This window comes from Cololabis saira, chromosome 4, assembly GCF_033807715.1.
Source record: "Cololabis saira isolate AMF1-May2022 chromosome 4, fColSai1.1, whole genome shotgun sequence".
NCBI classification, from domain to species: Eukaryota; Metazoa; Chordata; class Actinopteri; order Beloniformes; family Belonidae; genus Cololabis; species Cololabis saira.
This window is the reverse complement of record NC_084590.1, coordinates 15873561-15898145: the sequence shown is the minus strand read 5'-3', so window position 1 is coordinate 15898145 and position 24585 is coordinate 15873561. Positions and strand designations below refer to the sequence as shown.

Genomic DNA, 24585 nt, shown 5'->3' with positions numbered 1-24585 from the left:
CAAACTAATGTTTCCTCAAAGGAATTTTGAAATTTTGAAAATGTTGAATAAAGTTTGTTTAAAAAAAAAAAAAAAGAAATCCCCAGAGTTAGTGATTTACATCACCTGTCGTCAATGGTGGAGAACCAGTCCGTCCTGTTCCCGCTGACGAGGTCCAGTTCATCCAACTAGTCAAACCTGTGCACTTCAGTCCTCTTTCTCACAATGTCCTGATTGAGTTTGATAAACATTACATAATGTTTGTGGAGTTGTCAATTTCAACACTGATACCAAGTTGTCATTGGCTCACAGACACACAAATGAAGTGTTTTACAGGTTGGGAAAGTCCATGACTGAGAGAAACTCCCCATCACACCTGTTGAACCAGCTCCACCCTGAACCAGGAGCACCTGAGTGTTTGAGCAGCATGTGATTCATATCTGCCATTTCCCCGGCTGTCTGCCCTTGAACACCCTTGACTTGTGACTATCGGTTCAGATATTGAACTTTGTGGTCACCTGTCGGCCTCCAGCCGGGTTGGACTCACACAGAATCAAGAACCAGTCCTCCCAGCAACATGGCGTCAGCTTGGCCTGAAGAGGACAGCTTTGCCTGCTCGGTATGTCTGGACACGCTGAGAGATCCTACCACTCTGCCCTGCGGACACTCGTACTGCCTGGCCTGCATTCACAACCACTGGGACAAGGAGGACAGCAAGGGCCGGTACAGCTGCCCCCAGTGCAGGCAGACCTTCAAGCCCCGGCCCTCCCTGGCCAGGAGCACCCTGCTGGTCGAGGCCATGGAGAAGCTGAGAACCAGCAGCCTCAGGCAGGGCCCCTGCGCCGTGGTGTCCTCGGCCCCGCCGTCCATGCCCATCTACCTGGAGGTCCTCCCAGAGCCAGAGGCGAGGACAGGCGGCATGTACCCTCAACTCCCCATGGTGGGGCCCAGACCCTGCCCTCAACACAACCGACCTCTGGACCTGTTCTGCAAAGAAGACAAGGAGTGTGTATGTGAAGTGTGTTGCCAGCAGGGACATGAGGGCCACCGTGTGCTCAAACCACAGGAGGAAAGAACAGAGAGACAGGTATGTAAACGTTACAGGTCATTCTCACCTGGACTGACTGTGTGTGTGTGTGTGTGTGTGTGTGTGTGTGTGTGTGTGTGTGGTTCATGTAGGGTTGCCACCTTTCAGAAATAGAAATAAGGGACGCCCCAATTTCAGCAGCGCAGGAGCCAAAAAAAAAGCCCCAAAACTTCTAAACTGAATAAAAATGTGTTTATTTTATATGTAAAAACTAAATGCTTTGATTTAAAGTTTAAAGTGCTTTAATAGCATTGAACTTGCATGACTGTACAGACAGGCAACCATACTAGCAACTGAAATAGCCTCCTATGCTCTGTATGTCCACATCAGCCCAGATGTAATATAGCTACAGGTGAAGAATATGGTGTAAAAGTTAATTTATTTCAATAATTCAACTAGAATATGGTGTAAAAGTTAATTTATTTCAATAATTCAACTAGAATATGGTTTAAAGGTTAATTTATTTCAATAATTCAACTAGAATATGGTGTAAAAGTTAATTTATTTCAATAATTCAACTAGAATATGGTGTAAAAGTTAATTTATTTCAATAATTCAACTAGAATATGGTGTAAAAGTTAATTTATTTCAATAATTCAACTAGAATATGGTGTAAAAGTTAACTTATTTCAATAATTCAACTAGAATATGGTGTAAAAGTTAACTTATTTCAATAATTCAACTAGAATATGGTGTAAAAGTTAACTTATTTCAATAATTCAACTAGAATATGGTGTAAAAGTTAATGAAAATACGGTACAAATCGTGTCCCGTCTTAGTTCAATACGGGACGCAACATTTTTTTTCTCAAATAAAGGACAATTCCGTATTTTACGGGACGGGTGGCAACCCTAGGTTCATGACTACTGCGTGGAGCTGGTAAGTCCAGAACTGATGTTACAATAATATAAACCAGATGTACTTGAAAAAGATGCTTTTCCAGCCCGTTGACTTTAAATAGAAGGCCGAGCTGCTCTGCAGCGCAAGAGGCCACGTTACATGTTAAACTGGGTCTCTGTTTGCAGAAAGAGCTTCTTCAGATGCAGGTGGAGGTGCAGACGAGGATCCAGGACACTGAGAAGAAGCTCAAGGAGCTTCCCAACGCTGCACGCCAACACAAGGTCTGCAGACAACGTAGAGCTTTCTTTAAAGGGGACCTATTATGAAAAACAGTTTTCTCTTGCTTTAACATATGTAAAGTGGTCTCCCCTCAGCCTGCCAACTCAGAGAAGGAGGAAAGCAACCAAATTCTGCAGTGTCTGTACAGCCGCCTGGATGAGCCGTCCAGTCTGATGTGGCTTCTACGAGCCGTTCAGATTCTGCTCCCTTTCGTTACGTAACCAAAATACAAACCACGGCCACAACTAATTCTGTGTCCTAACTGCATGCGAGCCTCCGACTATCGCGTTGGCACTGCGTGACAAGGGACGCTCTCTGTCCATCTCCCTCCAGCCAGCTGCCACTTTATTGAGGTTTTTGTAGTGAAATGAGGAGGTATAAAGATAACTTCTCATTTCAACTAACTGGATCAGCCGTTCCTCATCCATGACTGTTTCCTACAGCGCTTTCAACCGGCTTTCAACGCGAGTGACAGGAAGAAAATAGAGGCCTGCATCCGACAAATGTTCAGCTCAAAACGGCGCGTTGCGCTGCGTCTAGTTAGGACAGTCCAATAGAAAATAAAGCAATGTAATTTATTTTGTCGCCGACGCTCGCTCGCATCGCATGCAGTTAGGACACGGTGTAACTCCGGAGCTTCCGCCATTTTTTCGTAGCGGTGTATCGCGTCATTCAGGCAGCCAATCAGCACAGAGCCTCATTATCATAGCCTCCCCACCTACTCAGAATCCCTCATAGATAATGAGGTTAGAGAATGGGAAGATAAAGACATGGCTCAGAGGCTGAATTTCTCATTTATTTAGCAAAAGCAATCAAAAGCTTGTTTTTAAGACATTCAAGCCCTGTTTAAAATAGGTATTAGATGCCATAATAGGTCCCCTTTAAATAAGTCTCCATTTTTGAACTCCTGCTTGTAGTTTTATCAACAATATTCCTGTTTAAGCCCTTCAGACGTGTCTCACGACATCTGATTTCCCTCCCTTCACCCCTCCCAGGCCAGCGTGCAGGCTCTGAAGGAGGAGTGCTCAGATTTATTCTCTGAGCTGGTCAGGAGCTTGAATGTAACAGGCACCGATGTTTGTGAGCTGCTTAGCCTCCACGAGACCACCTTAGGTAGCCGTCTGGAGGGCCACGTACAGGGATTAGAGCAGGAGGCCGTGCAGCTCCGCTGGAGGGGAGAGGAGCTCGGCAGGCTGGCCGGCATGCAGGATCACATCTGCTTCTTGAAGGTAATCAGTGTTGCTGGAAGGTTATTCCTGAAACGTGCAACGATGACAAGAGATTTTAAACGGTGGGGGGAAATAAATAAATGTCCTTCCAGAATTTCTTCCTCCTGGAGCCACTGGGACCGACAGATGGTTCAGGAAAGTCCCTGTTGAATCAGGAGGAGGCCGTGGTGGCCTCCATCCGCTCCGCTGTGAAGGAACTACAGGAGTCGGTTCAAGATCTTTGCAAAGCCAGCCTCGCCAAGATATTCAAGTCAGGTCAGACCTTCTCCTTTCTCTTTCCTTCTCTCTTCTACTCGTGGTGAAAACTTTCCTTGTCTCTGCAGTGAATCCGGATCCTGCGGCATCAGCTCCCAACGGTCCGGCAGAAGACGCAGCAATCACTGGGAGTTCTTGTCGGGACACTGAAAAACTTCCAGGTTTGGACCTCCACCCAGATCAGCCACTGCAACGTTACACAGAATGAAACTTTCCGCTGTGGCGGAAGAAAGGCGCAGCCCTGTTTCTCATGACTTTACCTCTGTCCTGTAGTGTGTGAAGCCTCAGTAAATCCTCCACTTTCACCGCCTACGCGGTCGCAATGTGAGTCACTTCACAAATTCACGCAGTCTGTTTTTGGCCTGAAAACTTCAAAAGTTGAACTTTGACTGCTGATGCTTCACGTAATCTTGTCTTTGTGTTCTCCGCAGCGAGCCAGGCTTCGAGACTGGGAGGATCTCTCAGTCATCAAGGTAAGAGTAGGAGCTCAGAGCAGATCGTGAACATGTTTTACTGACTCTGTGAGTTGCAGTGTCCTGGTTTCCCCTGTTTAAGTTTGGCTGGTTTCGTTTCTCTCTCTGGATTTTAAGCATCCGTGACTCCTCCATCCCCTCCAGGTCCTAGGCCTCAAGGTAAAAAAAATATTAAAATATTACAGAATGTCTCAATATTTATTAATTCATAAAACATAACAAATGTGCGTGTTGTTTTCAGCATCTGGAACAACAACCAATGTGAATCCAGAGCCAAAAACCAGGGAGGAAATGTTAAAATGTGAGTCTGTCACACTGAATGAAGTATCATTAAAAGCCTTCATGATGCCCAGAGTCATCACCATCATCCTCCCTCCTCAGTTCACTTCAGACCGACCATGGACCCCAACACGGTGTACCGCCACGTGCTGCTAGCAGACGGCGGTCACAAGGCCACGATGCGGGCCGAGAACCAGAACCCACCAGACCATCCTGAGCGCTTCACGTTCTGGAGACAGGTTCTGTGCAAGGAGCCGCTGGCGGGGAGCCCTTACTACTGGGAGGTGGAGTGGACTGGCCAGAAGGTACCGTCCATCTCTAATTTGACACAACAACAGTTAGAACAAACGCAAAGGGCAGATGTATATCTGTTTTAGGAGTAAAACTGTGGAACTCATTAGAAAATGACCTTAAACTAGCAAATTCAATAAAAGCATACAAGATATTATTCAAAGCAAAGGTAATGGACACATATATAGAAACACAATAAGCAAACAAAGAAGAATGCACACATGCACGAGATAAAATGACAACTTAAATTTGTTTTGCCGGTTTCCTTAGCATCTTTTCACTTTCTGTTTTCAGAGCTATCATTATTATTATTATATTATTGCTATTATTATTATTATTATTATTATTATTATTATTATTACTATTATTATTATCATCATCTTTGTTATTATTATTATTATTATTATTTTGTGTAGACTTATGATACTTCATTTCTTTTTTTGTATATTCTATTCTGTTAAAAGGTGGACAAGATAAGCTTTATGCTTCAAGCCCAGACCTTTTCGGTCAAATAATCACAATGTTGACCAGGGAAAAACCTGTGTTATCTTGTTTGTTGATTTTTGTTTGTGATTGACCGAAATAGATATTTACTACTACTACTACTAAATTATCATTTTAAAAAGCATGTAAACTGCTAAATAAAAGAATAATTGGAAATGTAGTTTTAGATATTGTATAACATCTAACTACAGGTCATTTGAATACATGTATTTCGTAACCATCTTCCAAATTTGGGTGTAAATCATTTTTGGTCTCTACAGAGTACTTTTGCCTTATTTTACAAATCTTATTCCAATTATTCAGCGAACACTTGCTCCTGTATAGAATTATTTGTATTATTATGACATTTAATTTGTTTAGAGTTCACCCCCTTCAGATGATGTATCATGTTGTTTGAAGAAATCGGTTATTGTAGTTTTACAGTTTTCTGTTAGAAGCAGGTGGAGATGAGCTGCTGATGATGTATAATGATCCTTTAAATCAAAATAATCGAGCATTACGCTTCCAGATTGACACATTTATGATATTCAAAACAGTTCTCTACATTTCCTGACTTATTACTTATTACTACATTTATTGACTTATTTAAGTTCTGGTGTTGGTGTCAGTAAAGGACTTGGATCACAATGTCCCATTGAAATACTTGCTATGAAAGTTTGTACCATCAGTCTTTATCCCTTTTAATGAAGTTAGTAATTCCATGTTGCAACATTTGGTGGATGGTTTTCTGGTAAACCTGTTACATGCTGTTAACACCATCTGCTTCATCATAGGGTGGAAGCACATAGATTTGTCATTTTATATTAGACAACGTAAAAACGTATGCAGGTTTATTTATTTTTATATTCTCAAGAGAGGACGTCTCTCGGCCAGCCTTTCACTCTCTCTGTCGGTGCAGTTTGCTCATTTACCTGGTTTTCTGTCCCACCGCTCAGATCACAGTCGGTGTTGCTTACAAGGAGATGGAACGGAAAGGATCTGATGACAAAAGCCGTCTGGGCCACAATGATCTGTCCTGGAGCCTGTACTGGTCCGGGACGGGCTTTTCTTTCTGGCACGGCGGCCAGGAGAAACAGCTGGGCTCGCCTAAGGCCAAGCGGATCGGCGTCTACCTGGACCAGTACGGAGGGATCCTGAGCTTCTACCGCATCAGCAACAACCAGGCTACCCTCCTCCACCGACACCAGACCCTGTTCACTGGCCCGCTGCACCCAGGATTCAGGTTCTGGACCGGCGTGGGGAACACGTTAACGGTTTGCCAGCTGGAATGAGCTGAATATCGAGACTGGGCCAATTGCTTTTGTGGATTTGTAAACAAGAGAAATCTTTGCAAGATAAATCTTTGCATGAGAAATCTGGTCTTGCACCACAAAGGAGAAACTTACATTTTCTGTCTATTTTCTGTCTATTTTCTGTACATGTCTAGTTTATACAATGTTCTTTGTACACCGACTACACTATTAGTGTGATATTTTCTAATTCTTTGTAATTAAATAAAAGATTTATCAAATTTGCATTTGAAGCTTAAGATTTTTTCTCAGGTAAACGTGGATAGTTTATGTCCTGTGGAAATACGGAGCGTTACTTTTTACCTGCAGACTCTGAACTCTCATCTCTGTTGGTGTCAGAACTCTGAAAACATTTACACGTTTTACTAAAGTGTTCAAAAAGATTTGTCACATTCTTCAATTACAGAACATTCAAATTAAATTAAGATTTTCCCTTAGTAATCCCACAATGGGGAAATGTATTCCCTGCATTTAACCCATTTCTAGTCAAACTAGGAGCAGGGGTCTGCCATTTTCACGGCACCCAGGGAGCAGTAAGGGTTAGGGGCCGTGCTCAGGGGCCCAAGGTGGATCTGTGACCACTAGGCTACCACAGGCAGCTCCGTACATCCTGCTCTCATTAACAAGGTCTGATAGATTACAATAGTCACCGATCACAAGGTGTCTTTTAGAATTGATGGATGTAAGACGCCTATCAGAAATGGATAAGTGGATAAAAACTGCTGCTCAAAGCACTGATACCTAAGAACACACTTGCAGAGGAAAGATGCAGACCGTGTTGGCTGATGGGGGGACAAGCAACACTTTCCTCCAAGGACAGATGATACCCGACCTATATAGGCAGCACAAAGGCGTTGAGGGTGTGTGTGTGTGTGTGTGTGTGTGTGTGTGTTCAGTGAAGACTGAAAAATATAAAATCAAAGGAAATTAGTTAAGCTATTCACATGGAGAAACATAGGATGGATAAATATGACCTTAAGACCCAGAGAGTGCTGGGAGATTAACAATCATCTGTTTGGAGCACAAATTAGACTGTTTGTACTATTTATTTATTAATAACTGTCGGCCAAGTACGCTTGCATACTATTTACCTGTTTGTGGTTGTGCATTAGCTTGTGTTATGGACCAGGCCTCATTTGGCTGCTGTGGTGCAGCAGCAGACCTACAGGATGAAGAGGTTCTTCCCCATGAATCTCAGCGAGCTGCACACAGCAGCAGCAGCTGATGAACACAAAAACATCCCCAACGGTGTCGGAGGCGAGGCATGGTCTCGCACACAGATAGCAGGCTGTCAGTGAGTCAGACTCTTCTCCACACTGAACCAGTACACTTTCACAGTGTCTCCGTCCCTCCTCTATATTTGCAGGCAGCCGCAGCGCCTCCTCCGTCGCTTCGAGCAATGACGAGGGTTTGACCTGCTTTGGCTTCTTCTGTGGCTCAGACACACTTCCTGGATGCAAACATGTCTTCATCATTCTGGGGGACGGCTACAACGTGGACGCTGGCATCTTCACTGTTCCCCACTCTGTCTGCAGCTACGCCGTCTCTGTCCACGGCGACGCCGGCTCCCCTGGTGACAGCGTGGCTGCCTGTGCCAACCTGCTGCTCAATGATCAGGCGGTGGCAGGACCAGGAGGACAGCATCATTACTGTCACGGCCTCCCGACTGAAGGCCGGGGACAAGGCGGCGGTCCGCCTGCCCACCGGATGTTTCCTGTGTGATGACAGCAAATAACACTTTCACTGCTCTCTTACTCTTTGCTACTGACTAGTGCAGGGAAAGAAAGATGCTCTGAGTCCTACCGTCATCCAACTGACATGGTGTGAATCCAACAGATAGAATTGTGCTATTTGACTGGATAGTTAGATCAATTATAAAACATACATGTGATGTCCAAATAAAGTCTTGCAGTTTCCGTCATATGTGCTGTTGTACGATGGCACATACAGGACTGTCTCAGAAAATTAGAATATTGTGATAAAGTCCTTTATTTTCTGTAATGCAAAAATGTCCTACATTCTGGATTCATTACAAATCAACTGAAATATTGCAAGCCTTTTATTATTTTAATATTGCTGATCATGGCTTACAGCTTAAGAAAACTCAAATATCCTATCTCAAAAAATTTGAATGTTCTGGGAATCTTAATCTTAAACTATAAGCCATAATCAGCAATATTAAAATAATAAAAGGCTTGGAATATTTCAGTTGATTTGCAATGAATCCAGAATGTATGACATTTTTGTTTTTTTAATTGGATTACAGAAAATAAAGAACTTTATCACACTATTCTAATTTTCTGAGACAGTCCTGTATGTCCTCCAGGGTCAAAGTTTAACTGCTAAATTGCACTGGAGATGTGAGTGAGAAACAAGAACATACCAACCGTTGCCAGGGGGATATGAGACAACAAGGTCCAGCGGTTAATTTATACTTTTGAGTAAAAGGTTGATCATTTCTAATTTTACTTATAAATTCCTCGCTTCATTCCCATGATAAATAAATCTTCTGAGATTAATAAAGAAAATCAAGTTGAGGGTCTGTTACTGTAAATGGTATGGTACTTGGAGTGAGTGGATGCAGCTTGAGACGATCAACTGTCCTTTAGTAACGTGCACTAGCCTCGTGTACACGCGTCCTCATGACTGGTGTTCATAACAAACAGATAAAGGTAGAGCTGCCGGTAGTTGTCCATGGCAACGTCAGCCATCTGCAGTGGCTTGATCTAATTTTGGCAAATTTTCCAGTTATGACCGAACCCACATTTAGATAGTTACAAAAACCTTTTCAAGATGTTTACATGTTCAGCTATTCACTTATCAGAGATGTCAAGTAACAAAGTACAAATACTTCGTTACCTCACTTAAGCAGAAATTTTGGTTATCTATACTTCACTGGAGTAATTATTTTTCAGACGACTTTTTACTTTTACTCCTTACATTTTCACGCAATTATCTGTACTTTTTACTCCTTACATTTTAAAAACAGCCTCGTTACTCTATTTCATTTCGACTTTAAAAAAAAACTATCCAGTTAAATTGCGCCATCCGGATAGAGTGAATTTGGTTGTGGTTGTTTCAGATGTTCTTGTCCAGTTTTGTTCTTACATCCGTTCCCTCAGATTCCTGCAACTAAACTTGGATGTACATTCCAATAAAGGTTAGGATAAATGATAACATGCCTCTGAAGTTTGACTTTTTGCACCATTACAATACTTATAGACAACTAGTCATCATATCTTCTGCTCTCTGAAACACATGTTAATGCTCAATATTACACATATACAGTATGGTTCTTTAATATATTTGCATTATACTAAGATACATTCATTTTCAATGGCTTTTGTACTTAATGGCTTTTCTCCCCCTTACATTAGTTTAACTTTTATACTTTAAGTAGTTTTGAAAACAGTACTTTTATACTTTTATTTGAGTAAAAAACTTGAGTTGATACTTCAACTTCTACAGGAGTGTTTTTAAACTCTAGTATCTATACGTCTGAGTAATGAATGTGAATACTTTTGACACCTCTGTCACTTATTTAGGTATGTGCCATTAATAATATATCTCTATGATTCTTAACGCTCCACATTTTCATTTCACGAGTTTAGAGGAATTATCTCTTGAATCCGTATCTGCGTCCTTCACGTTTACTTGAATCCATATCCATGTCCATGTGCATGTCCAAGGCTCTGATTGTCACATTTAAACCCAGGAAGTGTTGCGTCCATGTGAGGCTGCTGGTTTGCAGAAGAATTAAGTGCTGCCTAATCGTGTCATACGCCTCCATCATGCTATCTTACTCTCATCGGGAGCGATTCAGCCATCACTTATTGGGTGTCTTTCATGAACAGTGTGAAGAGCAAATTTGTTGGTAAACCGTGCATGGAGCAAAATTCATGTATGTTTTGGTATTCGTCAAAGTGTGCTGAACTTTTCAGAGGCACAAAAAAAACCTACCAGCAGAGCCTGGCTCAGTTCATGTCCCTGCGATATTTCTGGTGGCAGATATGAATGAAAGCTTACTAACAATGGCATGTTTATCCTTTTTAACCTCAGTTAACTCCATCACTGCATCCAGAGTTGCATTTGCCCCCCTCTTACACTCTCTCTTTTAACTTGCGCTGTTAAAGACTTGTTTAAGGATGCAGCTTTACTCTTCATCACCTGTTGGTCGGGGATTCATGCTGATTAATGAGCTGCAGGAGCGCTTCAACAACGGAGAGGAGGAACCAACTCTCTAGTTTTAATGAAATTATATTAATAATGTTACTTCTTTTAATTTTACCTCATCAAGTTGGACTATATCGGGGAGTTTAAGTAAAAATACTTTTCACTGAAGTAACCTATAGTGGTTGGTACAAGTATTATTAACAGAACTCGTCCTGTGACAAACATCTTTTGTGGCACCGCCATCCTAATGGAGGCCGCCTGTAGATGTGACTTGTGACTGTTTAATCAGATTAAGATCTGGGAAAATCAAAACCGCGTCCTCATCCTGGGCTTTTTGTTGCTGCTGAGACGTTCAGGTTCTCTCATGTGCCAGATCACCGGTCCTGTAATCCACATGGATGCAGCTCTTCCAAGAAGAAGGCTGTCTTTAACCAGCTGGTTGACATTTCCCACTTCGTTTGTCACTGGTTTCTGCTCAATGTAAATGTGAAATGCCCTTTTTAAAAAGTGGGTTAAAATATAGAGGCACATTCCTTTCTGACCCTCAACGTGTAGTCAGAGTGGAATCATAATCTCTGGCTGCTTGTAACAAATAAAACTCTGATATAAAGCACGCCTTTATTCAGGTGAAACATAACCCGGGCAGCAGCAGGAACAAAGCTCTGCCCATGTGTGAGCGTCTGACATCGGGAGCCTCTAGAGATGGAGAAATCCATCCTCGGTTACCCAGTTTTAAAAGGCAGACGTTCACAACAATAACATGAAGAAATAGGAGGGACAAGCTGAATAAAAACTGAAAAACCATAAGGGAGGGGCTCTGAGAGTAGTATATATCCTCAGCTGTTGTCTCACAACCCGTCTACACCTTTTCCATCCTTCGGAGGCGTCATCATTTCCAGCGTTATCATGAGGGGTGAGATATTTCCTTCATGAGCTTACGTTTCAGCTGAGAAGCCAAATTAACTGGTTTTAAAATATATTATAATATAAAAGTACATGGAAGTGGCAGGATACATATATTAAATACCAGTTGCACTTTTTGGTCAAATAACTTGATAAAAGTGATTCTGAACATTGCTGTGTCTTTTATTCTCCCAGCAATCGTACTGGTTTGTCTGCTTCGTGCAGCTTTTGCTAAGGAAACGTCGCCTTACCGGTGGGAACCCACCACCCAGCCGCCGCTGGGCCCCAGATCCGACCAAAGCGGTGAGACGCTGTCTGCCCTTTTCTCTGCTTCTATACTGAAACACAATCTCACCTGCAAACTAACATGTTTGTGTCCGTGCGTGTGCAGCATGTACTGCTGGCCCAGAGGCGTGTGGCTGCTGTCTGATGCAGAAGCACATCAACAGGATGGAGCACTTCTTTAACTTCACCGTGCTGGAAATGAGGCAGGAGCTGATCAAGACCAAGATGGGCCTGAACAATATGAGAGGTGAGTGACGGTGCAGACGAGACCTCCGACACCATTCACCCGGCTAATTCTCCTGTCCCGACTCTGCAGCCAGCCGCAGCGCCTTCTCCGTCGCTCTGAACGATGACGAGGGTTTGACCTGCTTTGGCCCCTTCCCTAACAACAAACTCATGCACAACGACACACTCATCCCCTACAAGCACGTTTTCATCAACCTGGGAGACAGCTACGATGCCCAGACCGGCATCTTCACCGTCCCCCGCAGCGGCGTCTACAGCTTCGCTGTCACCATCTACAGCTACACCGCCCGGGCTCAGAAGGCCTGCGCAAACCTGCAGGTGAACGGCAGAGCGGTGGCTGAGCTGACGGAGAGAAACGGCGAGGACAGTGAAGACAGCAACAGCGTCGTGGCCGCCGTGCAGCTGGAGGCCGGGGACTGGGTGGCCGTCGGCCTGCTCAGAGGATGTGACCTCTGTGACAACTCCAAACACTTCAACACTTTCACCGGCTTCCTGCTCTACGCTACTGATACAGAGAGAAGAGCATAGATGCTCTGTACCTTGGTCACTTCGACCACATACAGTACCAACCAGATTTTAACTCTGCCGAATGATTTCTAGCCTCTGGTCTGATCCCAGTCTGATGTTGTCATCCTCATTGTTTATTTTAAGGCACCATGTTTCACGCTGTTTTTCATTGTACACTGTGTCCCATTAATTCTTTATATTCAGCCATGAAAAAAGCTTTTTAACCTTTGATCTTGATCTCACTCATTCACTGAGTTCAAAACTATAACTGTTGTGTCTTTTGTCAGCTAAGGAATCTTCTGAAATGTTGAAATCTGTCTGTGAAATCCTTTTCACCTTCTAAGAAATAAACCAGATATCGAAACAAAGTTGGCATCATGAGCTATTTTATTCCCATCTTCATACCATCAAAGAGCCACACAAACAAGACAAACCAGTGACATATGTCCACGCCCACGACTACAGTCAACATAACGTGTTTCTGGAATATGTGGAAAAACCCACGTAAAAATCAAACACTATATATATATATATATATATATTCACAGGCTGGTGTTGACCGAGACGAATAAACACAAGCACACTCTTATAAAGTGATTGAAGCCTATAAGTATAAACTTCAGTGTCAAAAATTATCTTATATTATATATATATATATATATATATATATATATATATATATATATATATATATATATATATGTATATATATATATATATATAAAATATATATATATATATATAAAATATATATATATATATATAAAATATGTATATATATATATATATATATATATATATATATATATATATATATGTATATATATATATATATTTTATTTTTTTTTTTCCCCTTGTCTGCACACATATTAATGATTGATACCATGACGACATCCACTGCCAATCCAGGAAGCAGGAACACACGGAAACACACGTCAAGCACTGGAAATCTGCAACAAAAAACCACAAACAAAGCACGAAACCGGCACGGAGCCGACCAAAACAACAACAGCAATCGACCTAAATCTTGAGATCTGATCGCAGTCTGAGCTAAGCTATCGCTACCGCTACCTAACCCCAAAAACTAGAGAGCCAGCATATTTTAGCTTATTTTACCAGCTTATTTTATATTTTTTTTTAAATATATATATGTATCTATATATATATATATATATGTATCTATATATATATATATATATATATATATATATATATATATATATATATATAGAAGAGTAAAGGAAGATCATTTTTAACACTGAAGTCCAAATATTCATAGTTTATACTTCAAGGCTTCAATCACTTTATAAGAGTGTGCTTGTGTTTATTCGTCTCGGTCAACACCAGCCTGTGAATATATATATATATATATATATATATATATATATATATATATATATATATATATATATATATATATATATATATATATATATATGTATATATATATATATATATATATATATATATACACGTATATGTATTCCTCACACGTGTTGACTGAGACGAATTAACACAAGCACACAACTGATCAAAGCCTATAAACTATGAATATTTGGTCTTCAGTATCAAACATGATCTTCTACACACATTTGAAGCTAAATATAAATGTGCTGTAAAAGGATACAAATGAAGGAGTAACTTACAGATTAAGTGTAACTACAGCAAGTTAAACATATTTTATCATCTGAATAACCACCAGACTCATAAGGGCCGTGTATATTATTGTTTTATTACTTTCATGAGTAGGGCTGATCACATCAATAGAAGTCATCAGGATTATGAAATACTTCCTTATGCTTCTCCACTAAGGACCATTTCAAAACTTTATGTAAACTACATATAAGTGTGCAGATGATGAAATGCTGCCCATGGCATATTCGTGCAAGTCTATACTCCAAAAGAAGGATCATGAATGCATCGTTGGACTTGACGTGTCAAAAACACTGAAACCTGTAGCAGATCCGTAGAGGTTGTGGATTTCTGCTGAAAAGAAATGTAGCACTGGGGCATCACGCGCTCCCTGCTTGCTGATGGCCCTGCTGCCTGTCTCCAGGTGACAGACGATACCCGGCCTGCATCGGCGGCAGAGAGAGCCTGGAGGGCGTGGGACTCTGTCCCGGGGAACAATACGAGGTGGAGCAACATCAAAGAAAAAAACAGAGTATATGAAGGAGGAGCTATGCGAGAAGTATATATCCATAACTCTTCCTCCATTGGCAAGTCTAGCACATCTTCCACCCTTCTGAAGCTGCCAGGACTCAGCATCAGCATGAGAGGTGAGCTTTAACACACCCTCAGTCTGGCACAACGCTCTTTTGTGATAAAACTGCATGTGTTTTCTCTTCTTCACCTCTAGCTTTAGTGTTGCTGTGTTTGCTGCATGCAGCCTCTGCCAAAAGCCCATACAGCTGGAATGGACCCGTGCTCGGGCCACGCAATCCTGCCCCCAGCCCAGGTTATGGTGAGCACGTGTGAATGCGTCTTCTGCACCTCTAGACGACTAGCATCCACACAGTGATCCCCTGCTGTTGTGTTCAGACTGCGGTGCAGACGCGTCCTCTTGCAGCTGCTGCATGATGGTGCGGGAGGTTGACAGGCTGCAGACGTACTTCGACTCCACCCTGACCCAGTTAGAGAGGGACGCCACCAACACAACCCAAGCTCTCGAAACTATTAAAGGTGGGTGGTTCCTGAAGGAGAGGGTGTTTGATTATGTTTACATGGTCCTAACCTGTCTTCTCCTCTTTCTATCGGCAGCCAACCGTGTTGCCTTCACCGTCTCTCTGTACAGCGGTGATCATTTACAATGTTACGGCCCCTTTGACGCCGACAGCGGCGTCACTTACAAGCATTCCTTCCTAAACCTCGGTGAGGCCTACGACTCGGGCACAGGCGTCTTCACCGTCCCCTACGCCGGCGTCTACAGCCTGGCCGTCACCTCCTACACCGACGCCGGGTCCCCGGGTTACACGCTGGCCATATGTGCCAGTCTGCAGGTTAACGGCCGAGCAGTGGCCGGGGCCAGAGACCTCAACACCCACGACAAAGACGACAGTGCCACCGTAGCCGTCGCCCTGCACCTCAAGGTCGGGGACCGAGTGTCGGTGGGCTTGAGAAAAGGCTGCTTCCTCTGCGACGACAACAGCCACTACAACACTTTCAGCGCCTTCCTGCTGTACGGCACTGAGTAGTTCAATAAGCGGTTCCCGGGTCTCCTGGATGATAGCTGTCTTTACGACTTTGTCTCAGCCTAGTCTGATGTTTTTGAGGAGAGCGTAGTTTTAAAACCCTCCGGTCTGGTTTCAGCTCCAGCCATGTGAGAGCTGAAGCTTGGTTTCATGTGACCGTTCTGATTCGCTTTAATTAATAATGGCTTGTAACATTTGAGAGATACGCAGCGAATGTGATGCCCCTGCACCTGTAAAATGAAATTGTGACATTAAACAAAACGTTTTTAAATAGCTGTATAATATCTTTTTACCCTGAGAAACTGTTAACAAAATTAAAGTGAAATCTGATCCTCACTTTGCTGTCTCATGTTTTTTGGGGTGTTTTTTTCTTTCTAATGGCAAAGCAATAAAACAAAAAAAAACTGTTCTATTGGTTCAAATTGTTTCTACAATTTTATAATCTACAATTATAGAAACAGAACACATTTAGGGTTTCAGGATCTTGCTGAGAGACTGTGGTGGGGCTCGATCTGCTAATCTTGTTGGGGAATAACCTACTGCACCAGCAGACAGATGACACTTTTAAACTTTTGTCCACCAGTACAATTCATTCATAGTGGTATCACATGTTATATGAGATCATAATCATCACAATTGAATTAGACAAGTAAAACCTTCAAAAAAAAAAAAGTATTTAAGGAACATTTGATCATACAGTTGCTTTTTATTCTCACAGTTCTCATGATTGCAAGAACTTGCTGGACCAGTAACAAAGTCATTAACTTTGAAGAGAATAATGCATAAGTTATTGTAGAGAAAATAGTGTTTTAGGCTTATAATGTCAGTACAAATGTCTAGTAGCTGCGCTGGCACCCCTGCAAAGTTTCATGATTTCAAAAAGTCATAATTGCTCAACTAAAGCTGATAATAAGTCAAAACGTTGACACGATCTGCCTCAATGTTTAAAAAACAAACAAACTACACAAAACTCAATTCAGCTTTGTGGGCAAGTTTTGTTTGAAAAAAATCCTAAATAAACATGTAACTTGCTCTTATTCTGCTCTTATTTGCGTTATCGCGTTTAGGCAATGGGTTAGTCCAAACTGCTGGTTGCTTTAAGTGCGATAGCGAGGCGATTATAGACGAGGAAGTGATAGTGGCTGGCCATTGGCTGAGTCAACCCTCATTCCGTCATAGTAGAATTACATTCATTAATTTTAATAAACTCTCCTGACGTGGTGCAGGAGTTGGGAAGATTCATTCCCCCTTGTCATGGACATCAAATGTTTGAGACAGAAACGTCTTTCGAACCAGCTCGTAAATATGTTTAGTTGGACATTTTAATATGGGAGTCAATGGAGACCAGCTTCAGTGGCCAGTCGAGGAAATGCAACACATTTTAGTTCAAACTGGAAGAGAAACAATCTGTCCCAGTTACAGACGGGCACTGCAACAGTTTCCAGTCCAGGCGAGACAAACTCTGCCGACATGCAGGAGGTGCAAAAACATCACCGATACCAGCTGCTTGCCCACAAGAGTGGACTCTCAAATTCATTGGATGATGAATTTGATTTGGAATTATCCTTGAAACCAGTGGACTCTGAAACATGTCAGAAAGGTCACACAGACAGCACTGTGACTCAAGCACTGGAGACAAAAGGAAGTGACGAGTGTTTCATTACTGCAGACTGTTGTGGACTCCCATATTCATGTTGTTACGTTGATGCCTCCGGTCTGTGGGCACTGCGGAAACGTCACAAGTATGAGCTGCTTGCCCGCTACAGAGGGATCTCTGAGTTAATAAACCAGAAGGAAGATGGCTCCAAGACTAAAGGTGACACCAGGTCTTGTCAGTTTGATGCCACAGAGGATTCGCTGGTGATTGTGTTCAGCAAAATGGTCTTTAATGTTTTACAACAAAGAAAGACACGCTCCATCTCCAGCAAGGATTCCTCAGGACTGTGGGCCCTTCGTAAAAACTGCAGGTACAAGCTGCTTCTGCATCTCGCTGGGAACAGAAATACGACAAGATGGCGCGTGGCAGCAATAGCATCGCCACAACTAAAGAAAAAGAACAGGACAACCACAGACCGGCAGATGAAATGATGAATGTGACGAAGAAGACATTCATTTTCATCATCAAGTAAACAGAAGTGAGCTTTCACGATCTGGGCCACAAAGGAAGAGTCGATGGACAAGACATGCCGCCTCTGGGGAATCCTGGAGGGATAGGAGGGGGAGAACTCAACCCCCCCACAGAAACCAGGGCTCATTCCCCCCCAGGTATTCCTCCTGAACAGGGTCTCAAACCACAACAAAGACTTCTCCCTGACACAGACTAGGAGGACACAGCCCAGATATCTGGTCCAGACCCGATACAACGGATGGGACTATGGAGGTGCTGGTCAGCGTTGACGGACACGTAAAAACTCCTACCATCCCACTTCTGGAGCAGAGAATCCAACTCCACGGTCCCAAAGCAACGTTTGGTGTCGTTTGTGGCCACGGATACCTGAACAATAAAAGAGTCAGGCCAAGGAAGGGAGGACGACTTCATCCCCAACACCAGAGACATTAACTTGAAAAGAACATTTTGCTAAATAAAAAAGCAAATGTTATGTGAAGTCAGATATGAGCCATGTGTCAGATGATTACTACCCTCTATGAAGAGAAGAGTAAATTCAGGGTTGAAAACAGGACTTTTATGTTGTATCTCTGTTGTATTTTGATCAAAGCATTTCAATAACATTTCAGTTTGACCTCAAAAAGGTCCTATTGTGTTTCCTTTAACTTATTCAATTATAATTATTATGCTTTAAATCCAAATTCGACTTTGTTCCAAGTGACAGCTGGGATATTGATTATTAGATTAGATACTTTATTAATCCTTTTGCAGGAAATTAAGGTGTTACAGCAGCATCAGTGCGTTTTTAATTCATACATTCAACACACTTAAGTAACAGAAACCAAAATAAAAACAGATCCAATACAGTTTTTCACAATTGTTTAAACACATTTCCTGATAGACTACCTCACTTTCTCAAAACTCTAAACAAAAATTACAAAACTCACACACAAAATGCAAAATCCTACACTTCTCTTGCAAAAGCACACTCTACCTTCAAAACAGTGTTAACTCTTCACTAAATGGTATTTCCTTCTCAAATGCCAAACACATATATAATTTGAGTAGACATTGCTAAGCACCCACTGAACACTGATGTGCAGAATGGAAGACACTATAGTATGAATGGAAAACACTATATGAATGCCTCAGTGTTACACCTTCAGCTGTTGGATGTTATATATCACCATATAGTATTCTTATGTATAGGCTACTCAAATAGAAAACAACATAAAATTCTTTACTGTAACAACAAATAATATTTTACAGTATTTGGACTCAAAATGTGCAGTCCACTGGACATCACAGCAAGCTGTGGATGAAAAATTGACAGAATATAGAAAAAGAACAAAAGTATTAGGCTGCATCCTGCCTTTCATCCCTGGCTGGCCACAGGACCTCGTCCACGTCGATGTTCTCCCTGGCCAAGCAGCGGGGGAAGAATCTCCTACAATGCAGCATGAAGCCTTGACAGGCCTCAGCAGTGACATCACCACATGCGTCCTCCATGGCCTGCAGCAGTGGGATCCGTGTCTGAGGATTTCTCTCGTATACCTTCCATCTCCAGGCAGAGAAAAACTCCTCAATTGGGTTGAGGAAGGGAGAGTATGGAGGGAGATATAGGACATCAACTTCTGGATGGACCGTGAACCAGTCACGGACCAGAGCAGCCCGGTGGAAACTGACATTGTCCCAGATAACAACGAACCTGACCAACTCTGTGTCCTCCATCTGGTCTGGCTGGACAATGATATTGTAGAGCTGGTCCAGGAATGCTAGAAGAAGTGCAGTGTTGTAGGGGCCAAGGGTGGCATGGTGATGGAGGACGCCGTGGTGATTGATGGCAGCACACATTGTTATGTTCCCTCCACGTTGGCCAGGGACCTCTGTGATGGCACGCTGGTCGACGATATTCCTCCCTCTGCGCCTTCTTTTTACAAGGTTGAACCCCGCTTCATCAATGAATATGAATACAATGGCAAATTGCTGATTGCATATTGCACAACAGCCTTTGGAGTTTAGAAATGTGATTGAGGGGCACGGTTTAGGCGCAGCTGGTAGTGCAGCGGTCTCACAGCAAGAAGGTCCTGGGTTCGATTCCCGCCGGGGGACGCTGTGGGCGCTGAAGTGCGTGTTAGTTCCCTCATGACTTCAGTGCCCACACCATGGGTGGGGTTGGCGAAAGGATCTTTCTGTGTGGAGTTTGCATGTTCTCCCCGTGTTCCCCTGGGTAGCTAATGTGAGCTACCCTCACAAAAACATGCACACAGTCCTGGGCTATACATGCCCCCTCTGGCCAACCGGGGCGCCAGATGGGGTGGGGAGGATCCGGCCGGAATAACGTGATCCTTCCACGCGCTACGTTCGGCCGGAGAAGCCCCACCCTGTCTGGTGAAAAGATGCGGCCTGCTCACTCCTCAGGATAAGGAGGAGACCTGAGCTCAGTGCAGGGCCCTCCCGGGGTTGGTAGAGGATGGCAATGCCCAGGACTGTCAGTAGGTAGGAGCACGGGGTGGTAAAAATGGGAAAAAAAACTGGGATAAAAATATATAAAAAAAAAAAAGAAATGTGATTGACTGTGTGTTCTGTGTGAACTGCAAGGGAGGGAATACAGGAAGAGTGTGCAGGATATTGGGAATTGTGTGTAGTGTTGTGAGAAATGTGTGGTATGGAATGGGAATTTGAGTCTAGAGCAGTAAATGTGCTTGGAGTTCAGCAGGATTGGTTCAGCCACCTGAAACATGAGTTTCAGGTTGTGCACATTGTATCTGATGTTCCAATAAATGTGTTTAAAGAATTGTGAAAAACTGTAAAAACAGATCACTTAAAATGCTGGGGTGCTAAAGTGCTGAGTAGTGAAGTACTGGAGTATTGCACATCACTACTCAGCACTTTAGCAGCCCAGCATTTTAATATATCCTATTATCCTATCCTAATTAATGTGCTATGAACAAAGATTTAACAATACAGATACGGTATATACAGATAAGCAGATGTACAGTATTTATTTTTTATTGCAGTCACTTACAAATCTATGAATGATAACATCTCAATGTTTTATTTTCATTATCAATAATAAAAGGAAAAATATCCAGGTAATGTCTGACATGAATACAAATGACTGAAGATGATGTTATATGAAGTTGAAGCCAGCACAAAATATCAAAGAAGACCAAAATGTGCAAAGTAAATTGTTTATTCACCTATGCGCTTCTTATGCATCATTTACTTTATTAGTTTTACAGTCAGGTTAACAGGGTTTCTTACAGTTTTTGCCCGTTGCTTGAACACATTTTGCAAAATTTCGCTCATTGTGCCAAAACTCTACACACGAGTAAGCATGACACAACACTGGGAAATATACCATTCACATCTGTGTCAAATTGAAACTCTACTATCACTGCCTAAACTCTGCTATCAAAACCTAAAAATACTTGGTCAAAATGTAACTCTGATGACAAAATGACACACACTTGTATCATATGCATACACTTTCAGATCAGGGAGAACACACTAGTCTACTTTATATAAAACACTGCAGTCTTTGATTTTGTTTTTTTTATTTTTGTTTATTCAGCAGGCACATTTTCAAGCAACCAAAAAAAACAAACCAAATAGGCCTACTCAATGTTGTACATAGTAACGTGAACTAAAAAAAAATAATTAGAAAAAACACTATACTGTAAACACATAATTGTGCATACTGCACATGGGCTCATGTTGTGTGAACAGGCGTTGGCGTCCTCCCCCAGAAGGTTTTCTAGAGAAATACAAACACAAATTGTCATCAGTTTGATTCTTTTTCTTACAGTACTTCGTATATAATGTATCATCCACTGTACTGAACCCTGCAATACCCTGTACATGTGATGTGGTAATGTGATATACTGTAGAGTGCTGTAAATACCATCTGAGTAGAAGGTAGAGAGGGGAAAACATACCTGTTTTCCAGTCTGAATGTTCTTACAGTATTATAGATGCCACTGTGTGAGGTGCGGGTGGACTCTCTGCCCAGCTTCCCTCATTGTCAGGCCATGATCTATAACATGATCCACCAAACTTGCCCTTATATCGTCAGATATGGAGGTCCGTGCATTGCCTCTTCGACCTTGTCCTTGCCCTCCTTGTCGTCCTCTTCCTCGTCCTCTTGCTCTCCCTCTGCCTCTTGCTCTCCCTCCATCCATGCTTGCAAAGTTCTTGAAATGGCTAAACTGAGGCCTTTTTGTAGCTGGCTGATTGGTGTTACGTTTAGCAAGCTAGTGCCTTCAGGTGTGTATTTGAGTGGTTGCAATTAACCGATGTGTTTTGTATTTTGGAAACATGTGTTTTCCAAATGGCACCCTGAGATTTCATTTGTGAACGAAGTGTCTTATGTATGAAATAGAGTCTAGTATGCAGGACTAAGTGTGTTGCAGAATTGCAACTAGAGTGCAAAGCAGCACTTTGGTTTAAGGTATGGGTACATGTGTTTGAGGTATGGTAACAAAAGTTTCAAGTTGTGTTACTTTAGTTTAAGCAGGGGTCTATAGTGTTCAAGCAACGGGCAAAAACTGTAAATGGACGAGCTAGAAAGCGCAAATGTTTTATCCTCAACTGGTGCTGCAGTCATGTGGACAATGTAAATACATTCATGTAACATGTAAATACCAGTTTGTGAAAAACTATGTGCACCCCCTGACTTAATAGCCTCAAAAACCTTAAGAAACTCTTATCTTTTTCACGTCACTATTATAAACAACATCCCTTAGTTTTATTGAGTGGATTCATTTCTGAACCCATAACAACCCAGAGACAATTCTACTAGAGGAAAACATGAGGTCATAACAGAGATGATGTGGGATATATCTGCCCCAGGAACCTCCCAGGACATTAGAAGCAGTGTGACCCCTGTGTCACCGTGGGTCCTTATGGGATATTATTAAATCATTTAGGTTCATCTGATGTGTAGTCGCTTCCTTTTACCTACGTCCTCTCGTTCTGATGTTTTTCATGTTGTGTTTGGCAGCTGAATGAAGAACTGATCCCACTGAGTCACTTCCTCCACTGCAAGTGGATGGAAACATTTTTATTGGACTTAATTTTACACTGAGCTCAGATAAGAGCTCACACAACACGTGAGATTTCTGAGAGTGAAATAAAGCTGAATCTTTGTACGTCAACAACGCTGAAGCTACAGAAACACAAGGTCATAGAAGAACAACAAACAGTTTTTACTGCTAGTGATACAACCAATATCTGCACATTCCTTCATCCTTGAGGAACAAGACAAGATGAACTGTTTGAGTATATAGGATATTTAAGAAACTCTATTTCTTTTTTTGATGTGGGGTCAAACTCATATCTTTAAGGTCAAGTTTTTAGGTTGCCACGTTTATACTTCCTCTCCATATACCCCCATATACCTCTCCATATTTAACAACAATGTTGGCAGAACCTTTTTGTTTCAACCTAAAAGGGTCATTGATGTATAATCAGTTTTACACAAAGGACTTTTGGATCAGGTGACTAAAATAAAGCCCAAGCAACCCTCTGAGAGAAACCTTCACACCCCCTTCATGGTTGTCTTCAGTACGTTTAGATGATCCCTGAGATATTTCTGAACTCCTTATCAAACTCATGTGTAACTCAGAGCTCAGGCCTGAGATTACATTTAGGTCAGGAAACAAAGCATCTTCACATCTGTTCTATCACAAATGTTACGTGTATCGTCGGTTTTGAGCTTAAAAGCAAATATAAAACATCTAATCCGTCCTGGCCTCCATCTAGCAGATAAGACGGGACGAACATGAGACAATATCAGAGAAAAGCAGGACAGCGTGTGTGAGATTCCAAGTACACTTGCAGGTCAGGAAAGACCAAACAAAAACACAGACAATGTGCTGCCCCAGAAGAGACAATGACTCTAAAGGCAGCAGGAAACACCCAGTTAGCTAGAAGGACAGCAGGGACAACAGGGAAAGTGACAGGTGAAACTCTAACTTCTGAACATACGACAGGAAACTGACAGCAGCTGAGGCAGTGATTGTCTGACTTTGGAGGTTTTATAACATTTATAAGAGGTTCCCCTTCTCCCTGGAGGCTCCGCTCTTCTTTAGATTATTCTTTAGATTATTTAACCAGTTTATAAGGTAAAAAAACTGAATACATGCATTAGTGCTCCTGCAAGTGAAAGCATCTCTCTATCTGCAAAGCTTTGCCCTGTTGCATCACATACTGATATATATATATATATATATATATATATATATATATATATATATATATATATATATATATATATATATATATATATATATATATACTTACTAAATACTGATAGGAAATTCCTAAGTGTTATGCAGAGTAAATATATATATATATATGGCAGAGTGTGTTCAGCTAAATCATATGTGAACCCACCAGCCAACAAACAAAATGACCAAAGATGGATAAAGAGTGTAAAACAAGCAAAAGGACGTGAGTGCTCCACCAAAACCTCACTTGATTTATCAGATATAATATAATACAGGCTGGAACTAAGCCAGGGAAGATAAAGACGTCAATTATGTCAAATAACATAACATTCATTCGACTTCTGGATCTAGATCAAAAAAGAAAATGAAAAAGTTCAGGCCAAAACTGGTACAGGATGCTGCCCAATTTCTGTGCTCGTTCTGCTCATTTTTCTC

At 42.0% G+C, this 24585-nt stretch overlaps 3 protein-coding genes across 3 annotated transcripts; all 3 read left to right on the top strand.

The window, feature by feature from the left end:
* The first annotated feature begins 441 nt into the window (after positions 1–441).
* On the top strand, positions 442–6603 carry ftr86 (finTRIM family, member 86). Its single transcript, XM_061720511.1, has 11 exons — positions 442–1066; positions 2092–2187; positions 3181–3414; positions 3507–3669; positions 3738–3830; positions 3943–3993; positions 4101–4142; positions 4287–4301; positions 4384–4443; positions 4524–4726; positions 6152–6603. Exons 1-11 carry the CDS (start codon positions 557–559, stop codon positions 6485–6487), a joined length of 1803 nt encoding a protein of 600 aa, XP_061576495.1. The 5' UTR covers positions 442–556; the 3' UTR covers positions 6488–6603.
* Positions 6604–11584: 4981 nt separating this feature from the next.
* On the top strand, positions 11585–12689 carry LOC133442499 (complement C1q and tumor necrosis factor-related protein 9-like). The gene is made up of 4 exons (XM_061720510.1): positions 11585–11591; positions 11777–11884; positions 11973–12113; positions 12183–12689. The coding sequence occupies exons 1-4, from the start codon at positions 11585–11587 to the stop codon at positions 12638–12640; spliced, it is 714 nt and encodes a 237-aa protein (XP_061576494.1). The 3' UTR covers positions 12641–12689.
* A 2153-nt stretch (positions 12690–14842) lies between these two features.
* Positions 14843–16135, top strand: LOC133442271 (complement C1q-like protein 2). Its single transcript, XM_061720232.1, has 4 exons — positions 14843–14898; positions 14979–15083; positions 15161–15301; positions 15380–16135. Exons 1-4 carry the CDS (start codon positions 14892–14894, stop codon positions 15811–15813), a joined length of 687 nt encoding a protein of 228 aa, XP_061576216.1. The 5' UTR covers positions 14843–14891; the 3' UTR covers positions 15814–16135.
* Positions 16136–24585: the final 8450 nt, after the last annotated feature.

What these genes read in the sequence shown, in the direction of transcription:
- LOC133442499 (XM_061720510.1), top strand. An exon ending in CCCCAGATCCGACCAAAGCG is followed by an intron (nt 11,885 to 11,972) that starts GTGAGACGCTGT and finishes GTGCGTGTGCAG; the next exon opens with CATGTACTGCTGGCCCAGAG. An exon ending in GGGCCTGAACAATATGAGAG is followed by an intron (nt 12,114 to 12,182) that starts GTGAGTGACGGT and finishes CCGACTCTGCAG; the next exon opens with CCAGCCGCAGCGCCTTCTCC.
- ftr86 (XM_061720511.1), top strand. Translation starts at nt 557, where the DNA reads ATGGCGTCAGCTTGGCCTGAAGAGGACAGCTTTGCCTGCTCGGTATGT. An exon ending in GGACACTGAAAAACTTCCAG is followed by an intron (nt 3,831 to 3,942) that starts GTTTGGACCTCC and finishes TCTGTCCTGTAG; the next exon opens with TGTGTGAAGCCTCAGTAAAT. An exon ending in TGGAGTGGACTGGCCAGAAG is followed by an intron (nt 4,727 to 6,151) that starts GTACCGTCCATC and finishes CCCACCGCTCAG; the next exon opens with ATCACAGTCGGTGTTGCTTA.
- LOC133442271 (XM_061720232.1), top strand. An exon ending in TGCCCCCAGCCCAGGTTATG is followed by an intron (nt 15,084 to 15,160) that starts GTGAGCACGTGT and finishes TGTTGTGTTCAG; the next exon opens with ACTGCGGTGCAGACGCGTCC. An exon ending in AGCTCTCGAAACTATTAAAG is followed by an intron (nt 15,302 to 15,379) that starts GTGGGTGGTTCC and finishes TTCTATCGGCAG; the next exon opens with CCAACCGTGTTGCCTTCACC.